Source organism: Pleurodeles waltl, chromosome 3_1 (genome assembly GCF_031143425.1).
Source record: "Pleurodeles waltl isolate 20211129_DDA chromosome 3_1, aPleWal1.hap1.20221129, whole genome shotgun sequence".
In the NCBI taxonomy this organism is placed as follows: Eukaryota; Metazoa; Chordata; class Amphibia; order Caudata; family Salamandridae; genus Pleurodeles; species Pleurodeles waltl.
The window spans coordinates 1,911,144,210-1,911,170,550 of record NC_090440.1 but is presented as its reverse complement, the minus strand read 5'-3'; the positions used below and the strand labels follow the sequence as shown (position 1 = coordinate 1,911,170,550).

The window sequence follows — 26,341 nt, the reverse complement described above, 5'->3', positions numbered from 1 at the left end:
TGTCTCGCGCACATGCCCAATATGAGCCAAAGTTAATCATCTATTGGTGAATCGAGTTTATAGGAATAAAATAATTACCTTTTGCGAAGACCTTTTTCTCAACACTTAATTCCTCTTTTAGTTTTTTTTTTAGAAAACTTGCAATATTCAGACCAAAAGCTTTTCTTTAAACTAGTCTGTTGTCATGTTTTTTCAGACGTTCTCCAACATGACATCATGTTTCATTCCATCAGACCAAAATTTCAAACTATTCACTTGATCTAAACCACTTGTAAAATCTTTACCTGTACCCACAACACCTTGAAGAGACTGGGAATCAATGAATTACTTGCTGGTCGTAGGTAAAGTGTAAGGATCATCTCTCACATTTTACACACCAAAAATATAAGAAACATGAGCAAGCAAGTGCTTCTCTTTCAATTGTGGAATATTTGGACAGTGCATGAGACAAATATCTGAAAGTAAAAGACACATGGTGCACTCCTTCGCCATGCTCAATGTAATCCGCGGCCATCTGATACATCTAGCCCTGCTGAAATTACTAGTAACTATGGGAAGAACAAGAAACCCTTGAGAGGTCTCCTGTTGTGCCCGGTGGCACGATGGACTTGCGGTGGGAACTGCTGGAAGGAATCTGGGGAATCGTGTGCTGCTCATAAAATGGTAGCTGGGCCCAGATGAATGGGAACCAGACACCTTAGAAACCCCCACGCTGACCGAGAAAGTCAGTATCGTAGCAGTCGGAGAGGCGACCTAGAGGAGCACTGAAGAAAGGAAAAGGTGGCTGCCCGGGCTGTGGAGGGGTGGTGCTAGAGGAGGCATGTTGGAGGACTGTGTGCAGAGACATGGTAGCATAGGCCCCGGGACCCACGGAGCAGAGAGGTCGGATCCTCAGTAGACCTCGAAACTGGAAGTGTTTTGTGGCCGATATTGGAGCAGCAGAGAAGAACGAGGAGAGTGTAAGGTGAGTCTGACTACTCACCATGCTTCAGGCGAGAAAAGGCCTAGTACCAGCATCCTCTGAAAAAGAAGCCTGCACCTGCAGGAGAGCTGGGCAGCCAAAATAGAAATTGGCCAGACAAACATGTCCTTGGTGATGGTGCAATCCCTGAGGAGCACGAGAATCTGTGTGGGACAAGAGAGGGCCTATTCAAAGTATTAGTTGGGCTTCACTGACAATCTAACCCCTTAGGAGGCCCGAACTAAGTAGTCTCAGCTAGAAGTTGCACATGCACGATTTGGACTAGGCTCTATATCACTACACTGTCTGGTACACTGGTATGCTGCTGCGTAACCTGTTTACATAGACCTAGGGGTGTTCAACACAGCTCTGCCTGTGTTGCAAGATTCTAGGTTCATCGGAGCCAAAGGAAGCTTGGACCTCGAAAACAGTGAGTGTAAGTGAGGACACATTGGAACGCTCCTGACTCCCCTCAGGATAAGGCGCCCTGAGTCCCGTAATGTGATCGTCTGAGAAACAGTGCTGCAAAGGCCCCAGGGGACAAGCAACCGAGGGTGGCCAGAAATAAGACTCTATCATCAGAGACATGGTGTCCTGTACGGGGTCAGCTAAAGAGGACTCTGCATCTAAAGGCAGTGGCAGCTCGCCTCCACGTAACTCCACGCTGGTGGAGGACAGCACTTCACAAGAATCACCAATAATATGCACATTCATGTCAAAACTTTTCCAGGGCCTACATGGTGATCTTCAAGCAAAGTCAGACAGGGTGTCCAACTGCTCAAGCAAGACCCCTTTGACCGTGGAGGCAGTGTCTCTACTTTGGAAAAAACAGGAGATGTATGGGAATAAAAGGTAGAGGTGCTGCAGCAAACGCCAACCACCTACTAGAGGAATATGAGAGCCGCTCGGAGGACAAAGTATGTGGATAAAACGGTTTCTGTGGAATACGGAGAGTAGAACCATTGAAGCGTATGCTAAAGGACTGTTTCACTAGATCCTCCAACATGTCGGAACAAGCAATCATACTGAATCGCACCTACCGCTTAGGTCCAGATAGAGGCATGGGAGACCAAGCACCAAACATCCTAACATGTCTCCAGTTTTACCAACTGAAATTATTTATCCTTGTGGCTGCCAGGGAATTGAAACAAATCACTTTCAAAGTTTACATAAGATTGCCCTATTTCAGGATCTATCTGTCCTTGCTTTGCAAAAGCTACAGAAGTTTAAAGTGGTCACAGACTCTGTTGGAAGCAAATAAATCAGATACAAATAGGGCCACATTTTCGACATGTTTTTTACATTAGAAGGTACATAGCGCCAAAGGATACCACTAGTGGAGGCTTGTCAACTTCTTAACCTCACAGATTCTCGATCGGACCACCAGAGTTATGAATGGGCATCTTGAGTCTCATCGCCAAACCCCTCAAACCAGAGAGATGGAATAGGGTGTGAAATGCAACAGCAGCAAAGCCATCTAAGGAGGCATAACAGGCTGAAAGACAGGCTTTGCTATCACAACAGACGTGACGAGGACCTGGAGACCTGAAGGTGATGGAAACTGCAGTATAGACTCAATTTGAGCCTAGATAAGACAAAGTTGGACGACACAGGGGCTTTGGCTAAAAACGTGACCAAGGGGTTTGATTGTAGGAGCAGTGGGAGGAAAGTACATTATGAGTAACAGGACAGTTTTATCCAAAAGTGACTTAGCCATTAGCCATGGTAGTAGGGCAGAGGTTCACTTTATGTCGAAAAGGTCTTTGAAAGTTTGTTTGCTTTCGGGGGGTAGAGGGGAAAGGGTATGGTCACGGCAGGTAAACACATGGTTGCATTCCAAACAGTAGACACCTGGCACAGAACATACCATGACTCTTACATTATAATGGGGGAAAGACCAGGAGCTCTCACAGGTGGAGCATGTAACTCACCTTAAGATACTGGGCTCAGTGTTAGAGGCCTTAACATCCCTGTCAGAAGGGGAGGACCCTTTCATTGCTACAAGATTACGGCTGTTAAATTTGCCTCCTTCAGAACCATCTGGTTAAAAAGGATTGGCACACACTCCAATCTTGATTGTTTCCGTACCAGTATCTATCCCTGGACAGGGATAAAAAGGCATGGTTGGCTATCCTGCTATTGAACACTTTTAAGGGTAGGGTGAAATATACAGTCCCAGAGGTACAAGGATGTTTCTAGCTGTATGTCACACTGGAGGATTACACTTTCATAGCAGCCTTGATCTATGCACCTAACGCAGGACCAGGGAAATTCCTTAGAACCGCTACTCTACGTATACTGCAGACACCAGGTAGGGATGTGCTTATGGGGGGGTGGTGGTACCTACCCTTGGTGATGTGCAGTGATAAGGATAGAGCAGCACAATGGGTCGGATAGACGGGGACAATCTCCTCTTCCTGTAGGGAGTAACTGATAGAAGTAGGCCTTACTTACACATGCTCCACCCGCTCATTACAAGATACACACACACTTCTCGGCAGCACACCAAAAATATACATGTCTGGATTCTTTTGTCTGCTTAATGCACATGCTTGGACATATGAAGTCATCTGAAATAGGGATGCAGTCTCTGTCAGGTCATGCACAGACCCAGGTTAATGTACAGGTACCAATGGGGTATAGACTAGGAGGCAGTTGACGCCTCCACGAAAATGTTTTATACAGTGACACTTAGAAAGAAGAGGTTAGAAAGTTCATAGCCTGCCTGTCTGAGAATAATAAAGATAAGTCGAGGATTAACACCCTGTGGGGGTCACTAAAGGCTACTGTTAGGGGCACTTTAATAGCTATAGTCACTAAAAATAAGAGAGTGCCACAATAAAAAACACCACATACGAATATTGAGAGAATAGCATAAGGAGTCAGGATCCTGCATAACATGTTGCAACCTCATAGCATACAGGATCCTGCTTAAAGCCTCAGATGATGACAGAGCAGAGTTTGCTCTCCTGCAGAGTAGACAAAATAATATCATGGGAGCAATAAGGAAGGTCCAGGTGGCACTAAATCACATAACAATAATCAAAACAGAAGCGGGTGAGATAACATCAGAAGTATACCAGTTTACAAGCTCTTTGCAAAAATTTTATGACCAACTGCATAGGGCTAAAATACCAGAAATTGATATTCATTTTCTCCTGGACGGGCTTACTCTCTCCAGGCTTTCAGATTCTCAAGCCTAGACTTCAGAGCACCTGATCACAAAAGAGAAAGTAATATCGGCCAGAGAGCGATTAAAGCTGCAGAAATCACTGTGGTCAGTCAAAATGGGTAATTCTTGCCAATAGATTGGAAACCTACATGCAGACCCTGATAGACCCAGACCAGGCAGGATTCATACCAAGTCGCAACTGCGCCAATACTCAATGCCGGCTTCACATAATTGACAAGGCAGATAGGGCTCGTAAAAAGAGACTTTTCTTTGCATTAAATGCTGAAAAGACATTTCTGCTCTCCACAATCCGACGCATGGGTATAGGGCCCACTTTTCTGGCTTGGATATTTAGCAGTTATGATAACTCACAGGCTAGAATTAGAATAAATGCATCCTCCTCGAGCCTCCTGGCTATCCAGCGAGGAACAATACAGGGCTGCCTGCTGTTGCATCTATGCAATGCAATCTGCAGACACCTTGAAATCCAACACTGGGTGTCTTACAACACCCTTAAAAAAGGAGCAAACCACACCTTGAAGCTCTTGGTGATTTGGCTGACAATTAAAAGGAGATACAAACATATATTGTGAGAAATTTACCGAATTCTGAGAGGGCAAAACACCAAGCAAACATAAATGTGAGAGAAAACAGGGTCATTATCTCACACCGAAAGAATGGTCCTCCATTTATCAGAAGGCAAAGGTTTGCCTCTAGAAAAGAGAGACTCATTAGAACAACACTTCACTGGTTTTATACCACAGAGAGGTTTAATTCTTGGGGTAATGCTGAACAAAGGAATGCTGATGAAGCTGTGGGGGAACAGGCATGCTGCCTCACCTGTTGTGGCATTGCCCGAAACTCATGAAATACTGGACGTTGATACTGGATGATATTGTTTCCATGACAGACACCAAGTTATTGACATTTCCTGCATAAATATTAGGAGTGCCGGATCACCTTTCTTATATGCTTAGATTATCCAGTGGGAAGGTGATAACAGTTCTCCTGAACACACCAAAGCATAATATATGAGACACATGGCGGACAGATCGAGTGCCCGGTTATATTTCATGGACTCGCAGGGTATGGGATATTTTGGCGATGGAAAGAATCACTATGACCCTAGAACAAAAGCGTAAGGCTTTCGAAACTTGCTGGGGATCTTGTGTATTGCTCCTTTTCACTGAATTTAGGGAACTTTAGTGCCCCAAATATCTCTCCGAACTCAGATTATCGGCGCAGCCAATGTGACTCATGGTAGGACACTACCTGGAGGGCTGTAATGCTCGGCTTACAGACCAAGTGTCTCAAGAAAATATGGCGATGTAGTTATTTTGGTTGACAATTTATATATGCCAGATGGCCTAAGTAAGGTGACTAACCAGTAGATGCTTTTCCTGTCAAGAGGGGATGGGTGAAAGTGCCGAGGATAGGATTTATTATTTAATTGTTAATTTTCCTTGTTTGAGAATTCCAGTAAATATGAATCCCTGCAGGCCTGTGGTTGGAGGTAGGAGCATGTGTCAAATAACATTAACAAACAGGATTGTTTCTAAACTTTTCTTTGTAGTGTGGATAATAGTGAGTAACCTGGCTAGCCTGTACAGCAGCTGGTCTGATTTGTTGAAACACAGATACATGTTCCCGTGCCAAGCCCTTCTTGAGAAGTAACCTTAGTGGGTCAGAAATCCTGTCAAAAGTATTCACAGACCTCCAATAAAATTCACGTAAACCAAGGTAATGATCTCATTGGGGCTTTGTTGCCAGGTTAATATACACTTTCAGTAGCTTGAAGTAAGTTTTCCTTGGGGAATATTCCATATGCAGAAACACTGTGACTGCGATATTGTACCTCACTAGCAGGAAACGTGCGCTTTTCCAACTAAAAAGTTGTGCCTCTTTCCTGTAAAATGTAAAACATTTTCTCAAGTCTCTCATTGTGTGTTTTATTTGAATCATCAAAGGTGAAGATATAAACTTGGAATGACACAATTCCCTCAATATTCCCAAATAGTATATCTGTAAAGTTTTCTTAACACCGAGGTGTCAAAAGCAAACCCAAAAGGCATTTTATGTATCTGAACATCATATCAGAAATAAGACATATAGTAATATGCTTAGAATTTCTTGGGAGCCCAGTCAGAATGTACACAGATATTAAGCCCATCACACTAAAATATTTAGCTCCTTCAAGCAATGTTAACATTTTTGAATGTATGACAGAGCATAACAAACCACAACAATCAGTTTGTTTATTGATCAAAGATCTGAACACAATCTCAAATGTACAGAATTTCACATATTTTTGTAACGAACCAATCAATAGCCAAAGCCCATTCTACTTCCTCTTCTGGTTCAATAACACCTTCCCAACACATTTCCTGGAGCAATATAGGCACTTATTTCTTGGCAGTGATCGGAACCCTCATGTCTAAGGGATAGATTGTCTTCTTTTAATTTGATTTCATAGGGAAAAAACCTGCTTTGATATTTCTTGTGAAAAAACTACTATGAATGTTTCTAAAACAAATCTTCTCTAAAGCATTATCTCTAACACTCATGCAAAAAAGTGAGTTTCAGAATCATCCATGCACTAAACAAGATTTTTGGCATGTAGAGTGAGAACAATTCCAAGATTGCCCTGTTGGCACCAATGCAAAACAAGTTGACCCCTCACAGCCACGTATGCTTTACCTAATGTCTTCCTACCCTTGAAACAAATAATGGGAACAAAATAACTATTCTAATCATTCTCTTACTTTCAGTAAGTATAAACTACAACATCAGTGGGCTTTTAGTTCTTATTGAACCCATTGTTCTTAAAAATATTCACCAGAAATTATAGTGAACTACGAACCAGTGAAATGAAGCTTCAACCTAGTCAATGCTTCTGCAACTGACTCCGAGTCCTCAACATCTGATGAAGGACTGTATTATACGCTTTGCCTCTAAAAATGTACTGCCACATATTGTTGGTCGTTGTGCCTCCATCTTGTTTTAGCACTGTGCTACCACATTTGTTGGGAGTGTACTGTCCAGCATTGTTGGACATAGTACCATCTTGTTATGTTTACCAGTTTGGAACCATGTTGTGTAGGGAAATGTATCTTCTTGCTGGACCATGCAGTGTTTTGGGCATTGTGTCTGTGTTGTGAACGGTATGTGTTACGGCATTGTACATGACACTGTGCTGCCATGATGTGTCCACCACTCTGGGATCCAACATTGCATAACATGGTGGCAAAGGGTGCCGCCTGGGCGTGCCCTACAGCATAATGTTTGTTACCTACCTGTGTCACCATACTGTTAGCCTGTCTGACCTGCCAGCTTGGATTGCCACATCTCCTACCTGGATGAAATGGTCCCCATCTTACTTTGAACAGTGTTCTGTCTTATTGCATGGTCCTCCGGATTTTTTTTTTTTTGCTGAAGTTGCATGTAATGTCTCATACACTATTGTTTTGAACAAGCTCTTTCCTGTTAAATGAAGTCATATTTTCAGTCTTGTCCCTTCTCATGTTCTCTGCATGTCTGTTTCTGTTAGCTGTAGTCTCGTGCCCTCTCTTACTTCCATTGTGTTCTCCCCTCAGACATACATTGGTTCCGTTCTGGTCTCTGTCAACCCTTACAAGGAGCTGGAAATTTACAGCAAACAACACATGGAGCGGTACCGAGGTGTCAGCTTCTACGAAGTCTCCCCTCACCTGTAAGTGACTCTGGATTGTGGGAAATGCACAGTTAAGATAATGCCGTTTAATGAGAAATACAACATCTTTGGCCGTGCTCAGACACTAATAATAGTGTGCTACCTTACTGCCACCCTAGCTGATTGGTATGCAGTTGTATTTTACAACTGACCTTTTCCTGTCAGTTTAAGTTTATATATGCAATTCAGCTAAATGTCGCTTATATTGGTAGTCCTAATGCGCCAGAAAATTGCATGCACAAAGAGAAAACCCATGTTTCTGGCTATATGTGTATAAGAGTCCCCACACTTCCCTTTGGCTTGCCCACTCTGTCCTTTTCTCTCTATCCTTTTCTTCTGTCTACACCTATTTAGTTATTTTATTGCACAAACCTATCACTGAGCAGCCACTTCTGGCCTGGGGAAATAACTTGGAGTAGCATCCCTTGCATTGACTCCTGTCTAGGAGGTGGAAGATGCAGATTTGGGGGTGGTGAGAGACATTCACTTTTCATGCTCTGGATGGCATCTTAAGTAGGCTCGAGGGAGAGCTTGTAGTGGGTAGTCAGTCAGTCTTTTATTATAGGGGAAATAGAGTGGCCCCATTAATGTCATTATGGTCAGTGAAAAGCTTTTTAAGAAGCCTTCAAAGCTCTTTTGAAGGTTGGTGTGCTTCCTTAGATCAGACCCAGAGTACTGCAGAATAGGTGTTTGAGTCTGGCACTGGATTTTATGATAACTCGTGATGGTTCATTTGACAACATAATTTAAAACTAACTAATTCAGATGAGGTAACACGTTACTTCTAATTCTTTATGAACAAAGCAGTATTAGCGATTATATGGATGTTTAAAGTGTGTTGAAATTGTCATGTTGCATTCTGACCTTGATGTGTATGAACAGGTTTGGCACAGCATTTACAAAGTCATATTTTATCAACATGAATTAAGACTTGTCAGGACCACAAAATATCTCCAAACATACGGGGCCATGTTAGCCTAACATTTTATATTTCTAACATAATCATAAACCTCTGAGGAATTTGAATTCACAACTCACCGTTCCTGTCATGGTAGCTGGAAAGGTTCCCACACAATCCCCATATTTTTATATGTTTATTAGGACAGCCTCTGGCCTGGTATATTAGCTCCTCTGGCTTTGCACATCAGTCCATGCCTCTCAGCCGAGCCTTGTAGGACCTTGTAGGGTGGAGGATTCTTCAACCTCCTTTGTTTTACAATGTTTCTTTTTGCCAGTAAGGTTCCTATTCCTTCTAGTGGTCTGTCCCTCCTGGGCACACATGTCTTCCGCAATCCAGAGCAGGCACATCTTTGCAGAGAGATCTTCTGAGAAAAGAAACAATTATGAGACATGGTCATGTCTTATGTACCAGTTCACTCGTGACATTCAGTGCACAGTGGCCATTGAGCTCTGTCGGTCACCCAAAGGCATTCTAGAGTGAAATATTTCATTTGAATTGCCACAGTTTTGCCTGTATAGCTAGCTTCCTGGGGGCAAGGAGGGCATGCCTCCAGTCCACATCTTCCAGGGTTCCCGCATTCCTCTTCCATTTCGCCCGCAGAGCTTAGAAGGAATCAGCATTTTGTTCACCAAGCGAATGTCGGATTCTAGAGAGACATGACTGGAAATTATTTAATTTGTTGATTTAAAATAGCCACATGAACAATCACATCACATTAGAAGAAAAATCCTCTGCTATTGACCCTAGAAGTCAAGTAGATTTAAATCTATTATGTAATCAAGTTACAAATAGTAAGTTTTCTCTTTTAACTTTGGGAGCCTTTTATTTTCTTACTGAATATGGAAAAAGGAATAATCTAAATGCCTTTGTCTTTGTTTTAGTTTAGAAGAAAGTATAGTGTCTTGCCGGCTTTGCTTTCCTCGGGTCTTCCTGTTGACAAACGTTGCCTTCTGTGTTATCAGTCTGCCTCTATTTAAAGGCTATGGGCCACTCTCCTTATTTGACTGTGGTTTTAGTTTCAAACCTTTGTCAGGTATTGCTCAAACTCAAAGTGCTCTGTAATTTTTCTGTAACCTTCTGTTCCAGCTGTGTCTTCCTGTAGGCTGTGCATACATTTCTGCTGCGTGTTTTAAGTATCTGTGAGATACCTCATCCTGTATGTGATTTGCTGTAGTGCGATGATGACAGCATTCACCAGAATGCAGCGCAACTGAAAACTAAATATTAGCCTTAACGCTACCCCAGATTGAGCCACTTTCATGGATTTACTTTGAGTATGGGCTGGGTGGCCATTATGAGACCATTGTGTATGACTGAGTGGTGTGAGGGGCTAAAGAATCAGTGCCCCATGTATTGTTGTGCTTTTAAAGAAAGGATGTTTTTTTGTCTAGTACATTCCAGATTAATTTTATGTTCGTATTACAGAGCAGCGATAGGCAAAATAGTTCAAGAAGGGCTGCAGCATTGCTTTATTTTCAGGCTACCACAAAAGATAAATGTACATAAAATTAATCTAAATGGACACCATTTGCATGGTCATTGGTTTTCCTGGTAATTGTGCATTGGGTCCTGCCAATCCAGAGCTACTTTAGACACTCTAGTGGAAGAGGGTGCAGATTGACTGTGCTTTCAAGAGATCCGTCTCTTGCATACAGTAACTCACTGAATATTGCTGGAGGCCTCCAGCATTGTAATCCTTGAATAATGTGAAGACTGGTATTGAAATAATTTCATTTTAAAAAGTAAGCCTGAGAATGAGCCAATCTATCATGTGACCCAAGCTGCTGTTCTGTCGTCTGCTGAACTCCATAAATAAATCACCCATTGTAAGAAAACATACACATATATTTCAGAAATGCTTTCGGAGGTCACCAATGGCATTTTGATGAGTTGTTGTTTAAACTGAGTGTTTGGCTCAGCTCTACAAGGTTTGCTTTCCTGCCCAGGATGACATAAGCTAACTAATGTTCAAAGCACTAATGCTTGAATTTTAAAGAGAGGTTTTTGTAGAGTCACAATCTGTCAATTTCACAGTTGTGTCTTGGCAAGACTGGCCAGCTGAGCTTCAAGTTTTAATTGGGGATTTCATTCTTTAAAACGTTTTTCACTGAGGCTTGAAGTAGCTGGTTCTTTCTTGTTGTCCTCTTGGCAATTACCCTCTGCTCAGCTCTCACTGGTTAGACCAGCTCCTCTTATTACAAGTTAGGTGTAGTTTTAGGGGCTCTTTCCGAATCAAGGCCTCCTCATCGATTGTAAAGAATATCAGGTACCTCAAGAACCTGTCTGTTACATGCTTACGTGCTTCCTCTTTGAGCTCCTAAAAAAGTCTTTGTGAAATCCAGATGAATTGAGTTAACTGCTCAAAGGGGCCAGTGTGTATCCTGCTTTGAGGGCACTGGTGGGGAACCACAGTCAACTGTGTGCTTTTTCATCACATTCCGAGTCTTTTGGCTACCAGGTTGAGGAAGGGCTTATTCAGACAAATGTATTTTGTGCGTGTGGCCCTGACAACCTCAACCATGATCTTTTGATTGCTAGTAAACAACCAGCACAACACAAAAAGGATGGAGAAGAAGGAAAACGGAAGACAATAAGGCTTGACAGGGGGCAGTGTGTGTCTCCAACCCACCAGACAGCTATGGTTTTAAGGAAGGGGCACAAATAAGCCAGAGCCTACCAGGAGCTATATCCCCAGACAGACAGACGCAGGAGATCCACAATTTTGTTCAGATTCATTCCCTACCCTATTAAAACATTTTTTCAAGTCCACAGTCTGCTGGGCTCTTGCACACTAAACACCCACATTGCCAAGCACGAACCAGAGGGGGTAAGTACGTACCCTAGTTATGGGAAATGATGGGTTTTACAGGCAAAGAAACTGGTAGGTCCTCTTTCCTCCAATGGTACGGGTTAAAATGCCTATGACAATCCTTTGCGACCAACCGTATGTTCTTCGGTAGCCTACAATAAGCCGACAATAGCTACCTTTGACTAACTGTGGGTGGCTTTTTAGGTGTAGCCACTAACCATTACTGCATAGGCTTTCCCGTTCTATGCATGAACAGAACATAAGGCACTTCCAGTTGTCGGACAGATTATCAAACTCACGTGCTGAAAAATAAAAGGCAGGACACCCTAAAATTAAACAAGTCAGAATGGCACAACCTTTCAAAAAGGGCTTGTAATTATGTTTTCGATGGCATATGTTGCTGCAGATACACATGTTTGGCACAGTCCGCTGCCTGGTGTTGGGCTCGGAGTATTACAAGTTGTTTTTCTTCGAAGAAGTCTTTTTGGTCACGGGACCGAAGGACTCCTCCCTCCTCGGCTCCATTGCGCATGGGCGTCGACTCCATCTTAGATTGTTTTTTTCCGCTGTCGGGTTCGGACGTATTCCTTTTCGCTCCGTGTTTCGGTTCGGAAAGTTAGTCAGAATCTCGGAAGAAAGCGTCGGTATTGTTCCGTTCGGTATCGGGATAGTTAGGTACATCGACACCGATCATCGGAAGACTTTAGGGTAGTTTCGATCCCCCATCGGGGCCTGGTCGGCCCGACCGCGTGCGACATCGAAGCTGATGGAACGGACCCCGTTTCGTTTCTGCCCAAAATGTCACAGTAAGTATCCTTATACAGATCAGCACTTGGTCTGTAACTTGTGCTTGTCCCCCGAGCACAAGGAGGATACCTGTGAAGCCTGTCGAGCCTTCCGGTCCAGAAAAACACTCCGGGACCGAAGAGCCAGGCGTCACCAAATGGCGTCCAAGTCGACAAAACAACGTTTCGACGAGGAAGAGGAAACATTCTCGGTTCCGGAATCAGAATCCGGAGACTCCGACGTCGAACAACAGCAACAAACTGTGAGTAAGACGTCGAAAAGTAAATCCATCGACAAACCGAAAGCCCAGGGGACGCCACTGCCAACAGGCCATGGCTCGACCCATAAAACAGGCGACCCGTCGAAGGCGCCGAAAAAGGGCACGCCCATAGCGAAGACACCCGACTCCGGTCGAGGGACCGCCATGGAGCAACCTCGGAGCCGAGAAAGCGGCTCCGAGAGACAAAAACAAGATACCGGCACCGAAAAACATCGGCACCGAGAATCCATGCCGAAAGGAACAAAAATTCTGTCGGTGCCGAAACCGAAAAAAGATTCTCTCTCGGCGCCGAAAAATACCACACCTTCATCCTACTCAGAGGAACAAGGACTAAGTGGCCAAATGCACAAATTTGGACAAGAGCTCCAAAGTGTAGAATCGGACTACACACAAAAGAGACTGTGCATCCAGCAAGATACAGGGAAGATATCAACCCTTCCCCCAATCATGAGGAAAAGAAAGATCGGACTTCCAAAGGATGACACACAACCACAAGCCAAAGTGGTTAAAAAAGTCACGCCTCCGCCCTCTCCTCCACAGGCATCGCCGGCACAAACACCGCCACAAATGCACTCACCAGCGCAAACTACCATAAGTCATGACGATCAGGATCAAGACGCTTGGGACCTGTATGACACCCCAGTGCCGGACAATGATCCCGAGTCATACCCCACAAAGCCGTCACCGCCAGAGGACAGTACCTCATACTCGCAACTGGTGGCTAGGGCTGCAGACTTCCACAATGTCCAACTGCATTCCGATCCTATAGAGGATGATTTCTTATTTAACACCCTCTCGGCTACACATAGCCAATATCAATGTCTCCCAATGCTACCAGGGATGTTACGGCACGCAAAACAAATTTTTGAGGAGCCCGTAAAATCAAGAGCCATCACCCCAAGGGTGGATAAGAAATACAAACCACCACCCACAGACCCAGTGTTTATTACTTCGCAGTTACCACCCGACTCTGTGGTAGTAGGGGCAGCTCGCAAAAGAGCAAATTCACATACATCTGGCGACGCCCCACCTCCGGACAAAGAAAGCCGAAAATTTGACGCGGCAGGGAAAAGAGTGGCGTCACAGGCAGCCAACCAGTGGCGCATCGCAAATTCACAAGCGCTGCTGGCCAGATATGACCGCGCACACTTGGACGAGATGCAACTTCTCGTAGACCATCTTCCCCAGGAATACCAAAAAAGGGCGCAGCAAATAGTGGAAGAGGGACAAACGATCTCAAACAATCAAATCCGCTCTTCACTAGACGCAGCCGATACTGCAGCAAGAACAGTCAACACTGCTGTCACCATAAGGAGACACGCTTGGCTACGCACTTCAGGCTTCAAACCTGAAATCCAGCAGGCTGTCCTTAATATGCCCTTCAACGAGAAACAACTGTTTGGCTCGGAAGTGGATACAGCCATTGAAAAACTTAAAAAGGACACAGACACGGCCAAAGCCATGGGCGCACTCTACTCCCCGCAGAGCAGAGGCTCTTTCAGAAAAACTCCATTTAGAGGGGGGTTTCGTGGCCAACCCACAGACACCACCAGCCAACAATCAAGAACCACACCATATCAGGGTTCCTTCCAAAGGGGTGGTTTCAGGGGATATCGGGGGGGTCAATTCCCAAGGAGTAGGGGAAGATTCCAGACTCCAAAAACACCTCCACCTAAACAGTGACTTTCAAGTCACGCAACCCCTTCACTCAACACCAGTGGGGGGAAGACTAAGCCAATTCTACCAATCTTGGCAACAGATTACAACAGACAATTGGGTATTAGCAATAATCCAACATGGCTATTGCATAGAATTCCACAACTTCCCACCAAACATCCCCCCCAAAACACGCAAAATGTCACAACATCATTTAGAACTTTTAGGACTAGAAGTTCAAGCACTACTGCAAAAGGATGCAATAGAATTAGTACCAGTACAACAAAAAAACACAGGAGTTTACTCCCTGTACTTTCTAATTCCAAAAAGAGACGAAACATTGAGACCAATATTAGATCTCAGGACACTAAATACCTACATCATATCGGACCATTTTCACATGGTCACACTACAAGACATCATTCCACTGCTCAAACAGCAAGATTACATGACCACATTAGACCTAAAGGATGCGTACTTTCATATACCAATACACCCTTCTCACAGAAAGTACCTACGGTTCGTATTCAAAGGAATACATTACCAATTCAAGGTGTTGCCATTCGGAATAACAACTGCACCAAGAGTGTTCACAAAATGTCTAGCAGTAGTAGCAGCACACATCAGGAGACAACAGATACATGTGTTCCCTTACCTAGACGACTGGCTAATCAAAACCAACACAGTAAAAAAATGCGCAAACGACACCACCTTTGTCATACAAACCCTTCACAAACTGGGGTTTTCCATCAACTACACAAAATCACACCTAGAACCGTGTCAAACACAACAATATCTAGGAGCAACCATCAACACATCAAAAGGAATTGCCACTCCAAGTCCACAAAGAGTGCAGGCATTCCACAAGCTAATAAGTGCTATGTTTCCAAACCAAAAGATACAAGCAAAATTTGCGCTAAAACTTCTAGGCATGATGTCATCATGCATAGCCATTGTCCCAAACGCAAGACTACACATGCGACCCTTACAACAGTGTCTAGCATCACAATGGTCACAGGCACAGGGTCAACTTCAAAATCTGGTGTTGGTAGACCGCCAAACATACCTCTCGCTTCTATGGCGGAACAGCAAAAATTTAAACAAAGGGCGGACATTTCAGGACCCAGTGCCTCAATACGTTATAACAACAGATGCTTCCATGACAGGGTGGGGAGCACACCTCAATCACCACAGCATTCAAGGACAATGGGATATACACGAAACAAAACTTCATATCAATTACCTAGAACTGTTGGCAGTATTTCTAGCGTTAAAAGCCTTCCAACCCATAATAACACACAAATACATTCTTGTCAAAACAGACAACATGACAACAATGTATTATCTAAACAAACAAGGAGGAACACACTCAACGCAATTGTGCCTCCTAACACAAAAAATTTGGCAGTGGGCGATTCACAACAACATTCGCCTAATAGCACAATTTATTCCAGGAATACAAAACCAACTAGCAGACAACCTTTCGCGAGACCACCAACAAGTCCACGAATGGGAAATTCACCCCCAAGTTCTGAACAAGTACTTTCAAATTTGGGGAACACCCCAGATAGATTTGTTCGCAACAAGAGAAAACTCAAAATGCCAAAACTTCGCATCCAGGTACCCACACCGCGAATCACAAGGCAATGCTCTATGGATGAATTGGTCAGGGATATTTGCGTACGCTTTTCCCCCTCTCCCTCTCCTTCCATATCTAGTAAACAAGTTGAGTCAAAACCAACTCAAACTCATACTGATAGCACCCACATGGGCAAGACAACCTTGGTATACAACTCTACTAGACCTTTCACTAGTACCGCATGTCAAACTACCCAACAGGCCAGATCTGTTAACACAACACAAACAACAGATCAGACATCCAAACCCAGCATCATTGAATCTGGCAATTTGGCTCCTGAAATCCTAGAATTCGGACACTTGGACCTCACACAAGAATGCATGGAGGTCATAAAACAAGCTAGAAAACCTTCCACTAGACACTGCTATGCATCTAAGTGGAAAAGATTTGTTTACTACTGCCATGTCAATCAAATACAACCAGTACATGCCTCTACTAAAGACATAGTAGGATACTTACTACATTTGCAAAAAGCAAATCTCGCTTTTTCATCTATAAAAATACACCTCGCAGCTATATCTGCTTACCTACAAACTACTCATTCATCGTCTCTATTTAGAATACCAGTTATTAAAGCATTCATGGAAGGGCTAAAAAGAATTATACCACCAAGAACACCACCAGTTCCTTCATGGAACCTTAACATCGTCTTAACAAGACTCATGGGTCCCCCTTTCGAACCCATGCATTCCTGTGAAATGCAATATCTAACCTGGAAGGTCGCATTTCTCATTGCAATCACATCCCTCAGAAGAGTAAGTGAAATACAGGCATTTACCATACAAGAACCATTTATTCAAATACACAACAATAAAATAGTTCTAAGAACAAATCCAAAATTTCTGCCAAAAGTAATCTCACCATTCCATTTAAATCAAACAGTAGAATTGCCAGTGTTCTTCCCACAACCAAATTCTGTGGCTGAAAGGGCACTACATACATTAGACATCAAAAGAGCACTAATGTATTACATTGACAGAACAAAGCTAATCAGGAAAACAAAACAACTGTTCATAGCTTTTCAAAAACCACACATAGGAAATCCAATCTCTAAACAAGGCATTGCTAGATGGATAGTCAGATGCATTCAAACATGCTATCTTAAAGCCAAAAGAGAATTGCCTATTACACCAAAGGCACACTCAACCAGAAAGAAAGGTGCTACAATGGCCTTTCTAGGAAACATTCCTATGAGCGAAATATGTAAGGCTGCAACCTGGTCTACGCCTCATACGTTTACTAAACACTACTGTGTAGACGTACTAAATGCACAACAAGCTACAGTGGGCCAAGCTGTACTAAGAACATTATTCCAAACTACTTCAACTCCTACAGGCTAAACCACCGCTTTTAGGGGAGGTAACTGCTTTATAGTCTATGCCAAACATGTGTATCTGCAGCAACATATGCCATCGAACTGAAAATGTCACTTACCCAGTGTACATCTGTTCGTGGCATTAGTCGCTGCAGATTCACATGTACCCTCCCACCTCCCCGGGAAGCCTGTAGCCGTTTAGAAGTAGATCATAAACCTTAAACATCTGAACATTTGTAAATAATTATTAGAAACTCTTATCATACATACATATTCACTCCATTGCATGGGCACTATTTATACCAAACAACTCCATCCTCACCCTCTGCGGGGAAAACAATCTAAGATGGAGTCGACGCCCATGCGCAATGGAGCCAAAGAGGGAGGAGTCCTTCGGTCCCGTGACCAAAAAGACTTCTTCGAAGAAAAACAACTTGTAATACTCCGAGCCCAACACCAGGCAGCGGACTGTGCCAAACATGTGAATCTGCAGCGACTAATGCCACGAACAGATGTACACTGGGTAAGTGACATTTTCATTCTCTCTCGGCGCCGAAAAATACCACACCTTCATCCTACTCAGAGGAACAAGGAATAAGTGGCCAAATGCACAGATTTGGACAAGAGCTCCAAAGTGTAGAATCGGACTACACACAAAAGAGACTGTACATCCAGCACGACACAGGGAAGATATCAACCCTTCCCCCAATCATGAGGAAAAGAAGGATCGGACTTCCAAAGGATGACGCACAACCACAAGCCAAAGTGGTTAAAAAAGTCACGCCTCCGCCCTCTCCACCACAGGCATCGCCGGCACAAACACCGCCACAAATGCACTCACCAGCGCAAACTACCATAAGTCATGACGATCAGGATCAAGACGCTTGGGACCTGTATGACACCCCAGTGCCGGACAATGATCCCGAGTCATACCCCACAAAGCCGTCACCGCCAGAGGACAGTACCTCATACTCGCAACTGGTGGCTAGGGCAGCAGAATTCCACAATGTCCAACTGCATTCCGATCCTATAGAGGATGATTTTTTATTTAACACCCTCTCGGCTACACACAGCCAATATCAATGTCTCCCAATGCTACCAGGGATGTTACGGCACGCAAAACAAATTTTTGAAGAGCCGGTAAAATCAAGAGCCATCACCCCAAGGGTGGATAAGAAATACAAACCACCACCCACAGACCCAGTGTTTATTACTTCGCAGTTACCACCTGACTCCGTGGTAGTAGGGGCAGCTCGCAAGAGAGCAAATTCACATACATCTGGCGACGCCCCACCTCCGGACAAAGAAAGCCGAAAATTTGATGCGGCAGGGAAAAGAGTAGCATCACAGGCAGCCAACCAGTGGCGCATCGCAAATTCACAAGCGCTGCTGGCCAGATATGACCGCGCACACTGGGACGAGATGCAACTTCTCGTAGACCATCTTCCCCAGGAATACCAAAAAAGGGCGCAGCAAATAGTGGAAGAGGGACAAACGATCTCAAACAATCAAATCCGCTCTTCACTAGACGCAGCCGATACTGCAGCAAGAACAGTCAACACTGCTGTCACCATAAGGAGACACGCTTGGCTACGCACTTCAGGCTTCAAACCTGAAATCCAGCAGGCTGTCCTTAATATGCCCTTCAACGAGAAACAACTTTTTGGCTCTGAAGTGGATACAGCCATTGAAAAACTTAAAAAGGACACAGACACGGCCAAGGCCATGGGCGCACTCTACTCCCCGCAGAGCAGAGGCTCTTTCAGAAAAACTCCATTTAGAGGGGGGTTTCGTGGCCAACCCACAGACACCACCAGCCAACAAACAAGAACCACACCATATCAGGGTTCCTTCCAAAGGGGAGGTTTCAGGGGATATCGGGGGGGGTCAATTCCCAAGGAGTAGGGGAAGATTCCAGACTCCAAAAACACCTCCACCTAAACAGTGACTTTCAAGTCACGCAACCCCTTCACTCAACACCAGTGGGGGGAAGACTAAGCCAATTCTACCAATCTTGGCAACAGATTACAACAGACAATTGGGTATTAGCAATAATCCAACATGGCTATTGCATAGAATTCCACAACTTCCCACCAAACATCCCCCCCAAAACACGCAAAATGTCACCACAACATTTAGAACTTTTAGGACTAGAAGTTCAAGCACTACTGCAAAAGGATGCAAAAGAGTTAGTACCAGTACAACAAAAAAACACAGGAGTTTACTCCCTGTACTTTCTAATTCCAAAAAAAGACAAAACATTAAGACCAATATTAGATCTCAGGACACTAAATACCTACATCATATCGGACCATTTTCACATGGTCACACTACAAGACATCATTCCACTGCTCAAACAGCAAGATTACATGACCACATTAGACCTAAAGGATGCGTACTTTCATATACCAATACACCCTTCTCACAGAAAGTACCTACGGTTCGTATTCAAAGGAATACATTACCAATTCAAGGTGTTGCCATTCGGAATAACAACTGCACCAAGAGTGTTCACAAAATGTCTAGCAGTAGTAGCAGCACACATCAGGAGACAACAGATACATGTGTTCCCTTACCTAGACGATTGGCTAATCAAGACCAACACAGTAAAAAAATGCGCAAACGACACCACATTTGTCATACAAACCCTTCACAAACTGGGGTTTTCCATCAACTATACAAAATCACACCTAGAACCGTGTCAAACACAACAATATCTAGGAGCAACCATCAACACATCAAAAGGAATTGCCACTCCAAGTCCACAAAGAGTGCAGGCATTCCACAAGGTAATAAGTGCTATGTTTCCAAACCAAAAGATACAAGCAAAACATGTGCTAAAACTTCTAGGCATGATGTCATCATGCATAGCCATTGTCCCAAACGCAAGACTACACATGCGACCCTTACAACAGTGTCTAGCATCACAATGGTCACAGGCACAGGGTCAACTTCAAAATCTGGTGTTGGTAGACCGCCAAACATACCTCTCGCTTCTATGGTGGAACAGCAAAAATTTAAACAAAGGGCGGACATTTCAGGACCCAGTGCCTCAATACGTTATAACAACAGATGCTTCCATGACAGGGTGGGGAGCACACCTCAATCACCACAGCATTCAAGGACAATGGGATATACACGAAACAAAATTTCATATCAATTACCTAGAACTGTTAGCAGTATTTCTAGCGTTAAAAGCCTTCCAACCCATAATAACACACAAATACATTCTTGTCAAAACAGACAACATGACAACAATGTATTATTTAAACAAACAAGGAGGAACACACTCAACACAATTGTGCCTCCTAACACAAAAAGTTTGGCAGTGGGCGATTCACAACAACATTCGCCTAATAGCACAATTTATTCCAGGAATACAAAACCAACTAGCAGACAACCTTTCGCGAGACCACCAACAAGTCCACGAATGGGAAATTCACCCCCAAATTCTGAACAAGTACTTTCAAATTTGGGGAACACCCCAGATAGATTTGTTCGCAACAAAAGAAAACTCAAAATGCCAAAACTTCGCATCCAGGTACCCACACCGCGAATCACAAGGCAATGCTCTATGGATGAGTTGGTCAGGGATATTTGCGTACGCTTTTCCCCCTCTCCCTCTCCTTCCATATCTAGTAAACAAGTTGAGTCAAAACCAACTCAAACTCATACTGATAGCACCCACATGGGCAAGACAACCTTGGTATACAACTCTACTAGACCTTTCACTAGTACCGCATGTCAAACTACCCAACAGGCCAGATCTGTTAACACAACACAAACAACAGATCAGGCATCCAAACCCAGCATCATTGAATCTGGCAATTTGGCTCCTGAAATCCTAGAATTCGGACACTTAGACCTCACACAAGAATGCATGGAGGTCATAAAACAAGCTAGAAAACCTTCCACTAGACACTGCTATGCATCTAAGTGGAAAAGATTTGTTTACTACTGCCATGCCAATCAAATACAACCATTACATGCCTCTACTAAAGACATAGTAGGATACTTACTACATTTGCAAAAAGCAAATCTCGCTTTTTCATCTATAAAAATACACCTCGCAGCAATATCTGCTTACCTACAAACTACTCATTCATCGTCTCTATTTAGAATACCAGTTATTAAAGCATTCATGGAAGGGCTAAAAAGAATTATACCACCAAGAACACCACCAGTTCCTTCATGGAATCTTAACATCGTCTTAACAAGACTCATGGGTCCACCTTTCGAACCCATGCATTCCTGTGAAATGCAATATCTAACCTGGAAGGTCGCATTTCTCATTGCAATCACATCCCTCAGAAGAGTAAGTGAAATACAGGCATTTACCATACAAGAACCATTTATTCAAATACACAACAATAAAATAGTTCTAAGAACAAATCCAAAATTTCTGCCAAAAGTAATCTCACCATTCCATTTAAATCAAACAGTAGAATTGCCAGTGTTCTTCCCACAACCAAATTCTGTGGCTGAAAGGGCACTACATACATTAGACATCAAAAGAGCACTAATGTATTACATTGACAGAACAAAGCTAATCAGGAAAACAAAACAACTGTTCATAGCTTTTCAAAAACCACACATAGGAAATCCAATCTCTAAACAAGGCATTACTAGATGGATAGTCAGATGCATTCAAACATGCTATCTTAAAGCCAAAAGAGAATTGCCTATTACACCAAAGGCACACTCAACCAGAAAGAAAGGTGCTACAATGGCCTTTCTAGGAAACATTCCTATGAGCGAAATATGTAAGGCTGCAACCTGGTCTACGCCTCATACGTTTACTAAACACTACTGTGTAGACGTACTAAATGCACAACAAGCTACAGTGGGCCAAGCTGTACTAAGAACATTATTCCAAACTACTTCAACTCCTACAGGCTAAACCACCGCTTTTAGGGGAGGTAACTGCTTTATAATCTATGCCAAACATGTGTATCTGCAGCAACATATGCCATCGAACTGAAAATGTCACTTACCCAGTGTACATCTGTTCGTGGCATTAGTCGCTGCAGATTCACATGTACCCTCCCACCTCCCCGGGAAGCCTGTAGCCGTTTAGAAGTAGATCATAAATCTTAAACATCTGAACATTTGTAAATAATTATTAGAAACTCTTAACGTACATACATATTCACTCCATTGCATGGGCACTATTTATACCAAACAACTCCATCCTCACCCTCTGCGGGGAAAACAATCTAAGATGGAGTCGACGCCCATGCGCAATGGAGCCGAGGAGGGAGGAGTCCTTCGGTCCCGTGACCAAAAAGACTTCTTCGAAGAAAAACAACTTGTAATACTCCGAGCCCAACACCAGGCAGCGGACTGTGCCAAACATGTGAATCTGCAGCGACTAATGCCACGAACAGATGTACACTGGGTAAGTGACATTTTCATTCCACAGCATCATTATAATATGTGCACGTCCTCATCTCTTATTTTCCCATTGAGCTGAACCAATGATTTAGGCTCAACTTCACACTGTCCTCCAGGCATCATTGCCTATGTAGCAATTGGATGAAATATTTGAGTTGAGAATAGGTCAAGTGGGATTCCTAATCTAATCCCAGACAAAGATCTCTAGGCTTTTCCTCACAAGTTCATCTCAACATTTGACAAGGTGCCCCTTAACTTACAGCAGAACTTGCAAGTCTGTAAACTCAAGAGAACACTGCTGAAAAGAAATGGAGATTCAGTTATGACCCTGTCCCGAACGTTCCTGTGGATTGCTAGGAATTTCTCGAATCTAAGAAGAACATTTAGATTGTTGCTTGTTTGTAACATCCATCGTAAACTATCACACATCCACATCTGCAAGTCTTGAGGTTCTCTAATCTCATTTAGAGGTGGGGGAACAGCTTGATTTCCAATAGCTGAGCCTCAACTTCTGTTCCTATTGGAGACTTTTAGCCAACAGTACATCTGCAATCGGGCCACTGTTATTGCAGCACTGGAAGTTCTGCCGTACTTATGGCTGGGCTTCCATTTCTGATTGTTCCTTCCTGATAGTGAAATGCTTGAGGATCCTGGGGAGGAAGAACATTAATATGTCCCCACTGTACAAGGATAAAACTTCCTGCACCTGTACTTAATGTTTGTCTTACAGAAACAGCCCCAGCTTTGAAAGTTAGTTTTTGGAAAAACACAAAAAATGCTCAGCTGGCTGCCATGACATGGTAGTCACCCTGAGATTACATTTCCACCAAACTTGCTCTTGCTGTGTCAGAGTGGCTACTTTCTGTAAAAAAATGAAAACAAAAAGAATAATTGGTGACATGATGGTGATAAACTCTCATTTTGGTTGGCAACCAGGCCACCACGAGGCTGGCAAAAATGTGGCCCTCTCTGTCCTGGTGTTTGGTGGCCCATCTGACAAACGTAAAATGGCCCACTAAGTGCATTCTCACAGTGCACAGCAATTATAAGAAAACATTTAATAGTGTGAAGGTTATATCTTCCTTCTCAGCCTGTGTGGCCCGACTCTATGGAGAAGTGTCCGATTGGCTTTATATTTTATTTGAGACAAAGGTCTCACATTTGCGTCAGTTAGAGCTATTGGCATTGTAAATTCATAACTGGACTTTTCTTGCCACATAAATTGGTCAACCCTGCCTCATAATTTTGTCTTTTCCTGACATATAATTCCAGTGGCCCTGCATATATGTAAAGCACTTCCATTTACCTTCTCCCTCTATCTGCAGCAAAAAATGAAAATGTTGCAATTTAACGTCCTAATAATTTAAATCTACCATGCTAATTCCAATAGAATACCACATTCACCACCTAACCATCAGAGTTGCTGGCTGGCTAACACAATCCCCCCAAAAAAGACACAAGACAGCCACAGAGGAGGAATAAAATAGAAGGGTCACCCAAACACATTAAGAGTGTTCAAACAGTCATAGTGTAAAAAATAAGGATGTTAAGTTGTCCTGAATTATGGTCATAATTGTAATAAGGAGAGAGTATTAACACATAAACAACTATCATATAAACCTTTATCAGAAATCAACTTTTGGCATTAGACTGTAATGCTCAAAACAGCCTCTAGGCGGGCACCATCACAAAAATATAATTTGTAAGAAACATGGTCTTGCAACCATAATATTGGGCCCCAGATGGGATAACCCCATGAAAATACAGGAGAAACAATGCAGTGTAACCATATACCTAGACCCTAGAGGGCATTTTTAGGGTTAGCAGGCCTACTTCAATGATATTACAAACACAGCCTTTAAAACAAAACTTCTACCAGCTGTAAAACAAAAGTTATGTTTTAGCCATGAAAAAGTTTAAAAGACACTGAATGGTGGGAGGGATTATTATTTTGGGGTCCCCAATAACCTATTGTGGGGACCCAGAGATGATGTAGACAGAGCATTTTGAAGGTAGTCCCATTTTTCTAGGACCCACCACAGGCTGAGTTATGAGCAAAAATGTTTTGTAAAAGCAATGCCCTGCAAAGCATTATGGGACAGTTTTCATGCCATGAATATTATAGTATGTTGATTGTAATGCTCAGCACAGTCCCTAGAGGACACCACAATAAAAGGAGCATTTGTAAGAAACATGGTCACCCCTTAGAGAGTATAACCACATGAAAAAAGAATGGGAGAAAGTAATGCAATGTAACCATATATTTAGCCCCTAAAGGACATAGGGGGTGATTTTAACCTTGGCGGACGGCGGAGGCCGTCCGCCAAGGTACCGCTGTGAAATGACCGCACTGCGGTCAAAAGACCGCAGCGGCTATTTAAACATTTCCGCTGGGCCGGCGGGCGCTCTCCGAAAGAGCGCCCGCCGGCCCAGCAGAAATGCCCCTGCAACGAGGACGCCGGCTCAGAATTGAGCCGGCGTAGTTGCAGGGGTGCGACGGGTGCAGTTGCACCCGTCGCGTATTTCAGTGTCTGCAAAGCAGACACTGAAATACTTTGCGGGGCCCTCTTACGGGGGCCCCTGCAGTGCCCATGCCATTGGCATGGGCACTGCAGGGGCCCCCAGGGGCGCCGCGGCACCCCCTACCGCCATCCTGTTCATGGCGGGTTTCCCGCCATGAACAGGATGGCGGTAGGGGGTGTCTGAATCCCCATGGCGGCGGAGCGCGCTCCGCCGCCATGGAGGATTCAATGGGGCAGCGGTAAACCGGCGGGAGACCGCCGGTTTACCCTTTCTGGCCGCGGCTGAACCGCCGCGGTCAGAATGCCCTCGGGAGCACCGCCAGCCTGTTGGCGGTGCTCCCGTGGTCGGTGACCCTGGCGGTCACCGGCCGCCAGGGTCAGAATGACCCCCATAGTGCATTACACATTTTCAAGGCTAGCAGGACTGTTGTAATGATATTACAAACAAGGCCCATAAAACATACTTCTTCCAGCTGTAAAACAAAAGTTCCAGCCATGAAAAAGATAAAAAAGATTATGAATGGTGGAAGGGGTTATTATTTTGGACTCCCAATACATAGTGCGGGGACTCCGGGATGGTGTAGACAGAAAGAGCACATTGTGGTCAATGTTATGAAGGTGGTCCGATTGACCGAGAACAACCACAGGCTGAGTTATGAACAAAAATGTTTTGTAAAAGTAATGCCCTTCAAAGCATTATGGGACAAATTTTTGTGCGCAAATACTTTAAAATGTTAATATGAGTGTAATGCTTAGAACAGCCCCTAGAGGACACCACAATGAAAATAGCATTTGTAAGAAGCATGGCCAAGTGACTATATAGTTAGCCTCTTGAGAGCATAACCACACAAAAAGAAAATGGCAATAAATAATGCAGTATAACCATATAGTTAGCCCTTAGAGGGCATAGTGCATTACATATGTTTAGAGGTAGCGGGCCTATAACAAAAAATTACAAACAAGGCACTCAAACCACCAGCTATTCCCAGCTGTAAAACAAAAGTTCCAGCCATGAGAGAGCTTAAACAGACACTGAATGGTGGGAGAGGATATTATTTTGCAGTACCCAGTAACCTAGTGTGGTGACCCAAAGATAATGTAGACAGAAAGAGCAAGTTGTCGGGAACGTTTTGGTGG

The 26,341-nt window shown here is 43.7% G+C and overlaps 1 protein-coding gene across 5 annotated transcripts in view; it reads left to right on the top strand.

Annotated features, from left to right (window-relative positions):
• Window positions 1-26,341, top strand: part of MYO1C (myosin IC) — a 365,885-nt gene that overhangs the window by 189,711 nt on the left and 149,833 nt on the right. For all 5 annotated transcript variants that reach the window (XM_069226100.1, XM_069226102.1, XM_069226099.1 and 2 more), the window contains exon 3: window positions 7,727-7,842. In XM_069226100.1, the coding sequence (XP_069082201.1) occupies window positions 7,727-7,842 (116 nt within the window). The remainder of the gene's footprint in view (window positions 1-7,726; window positions 7,843-26,341) is intronic.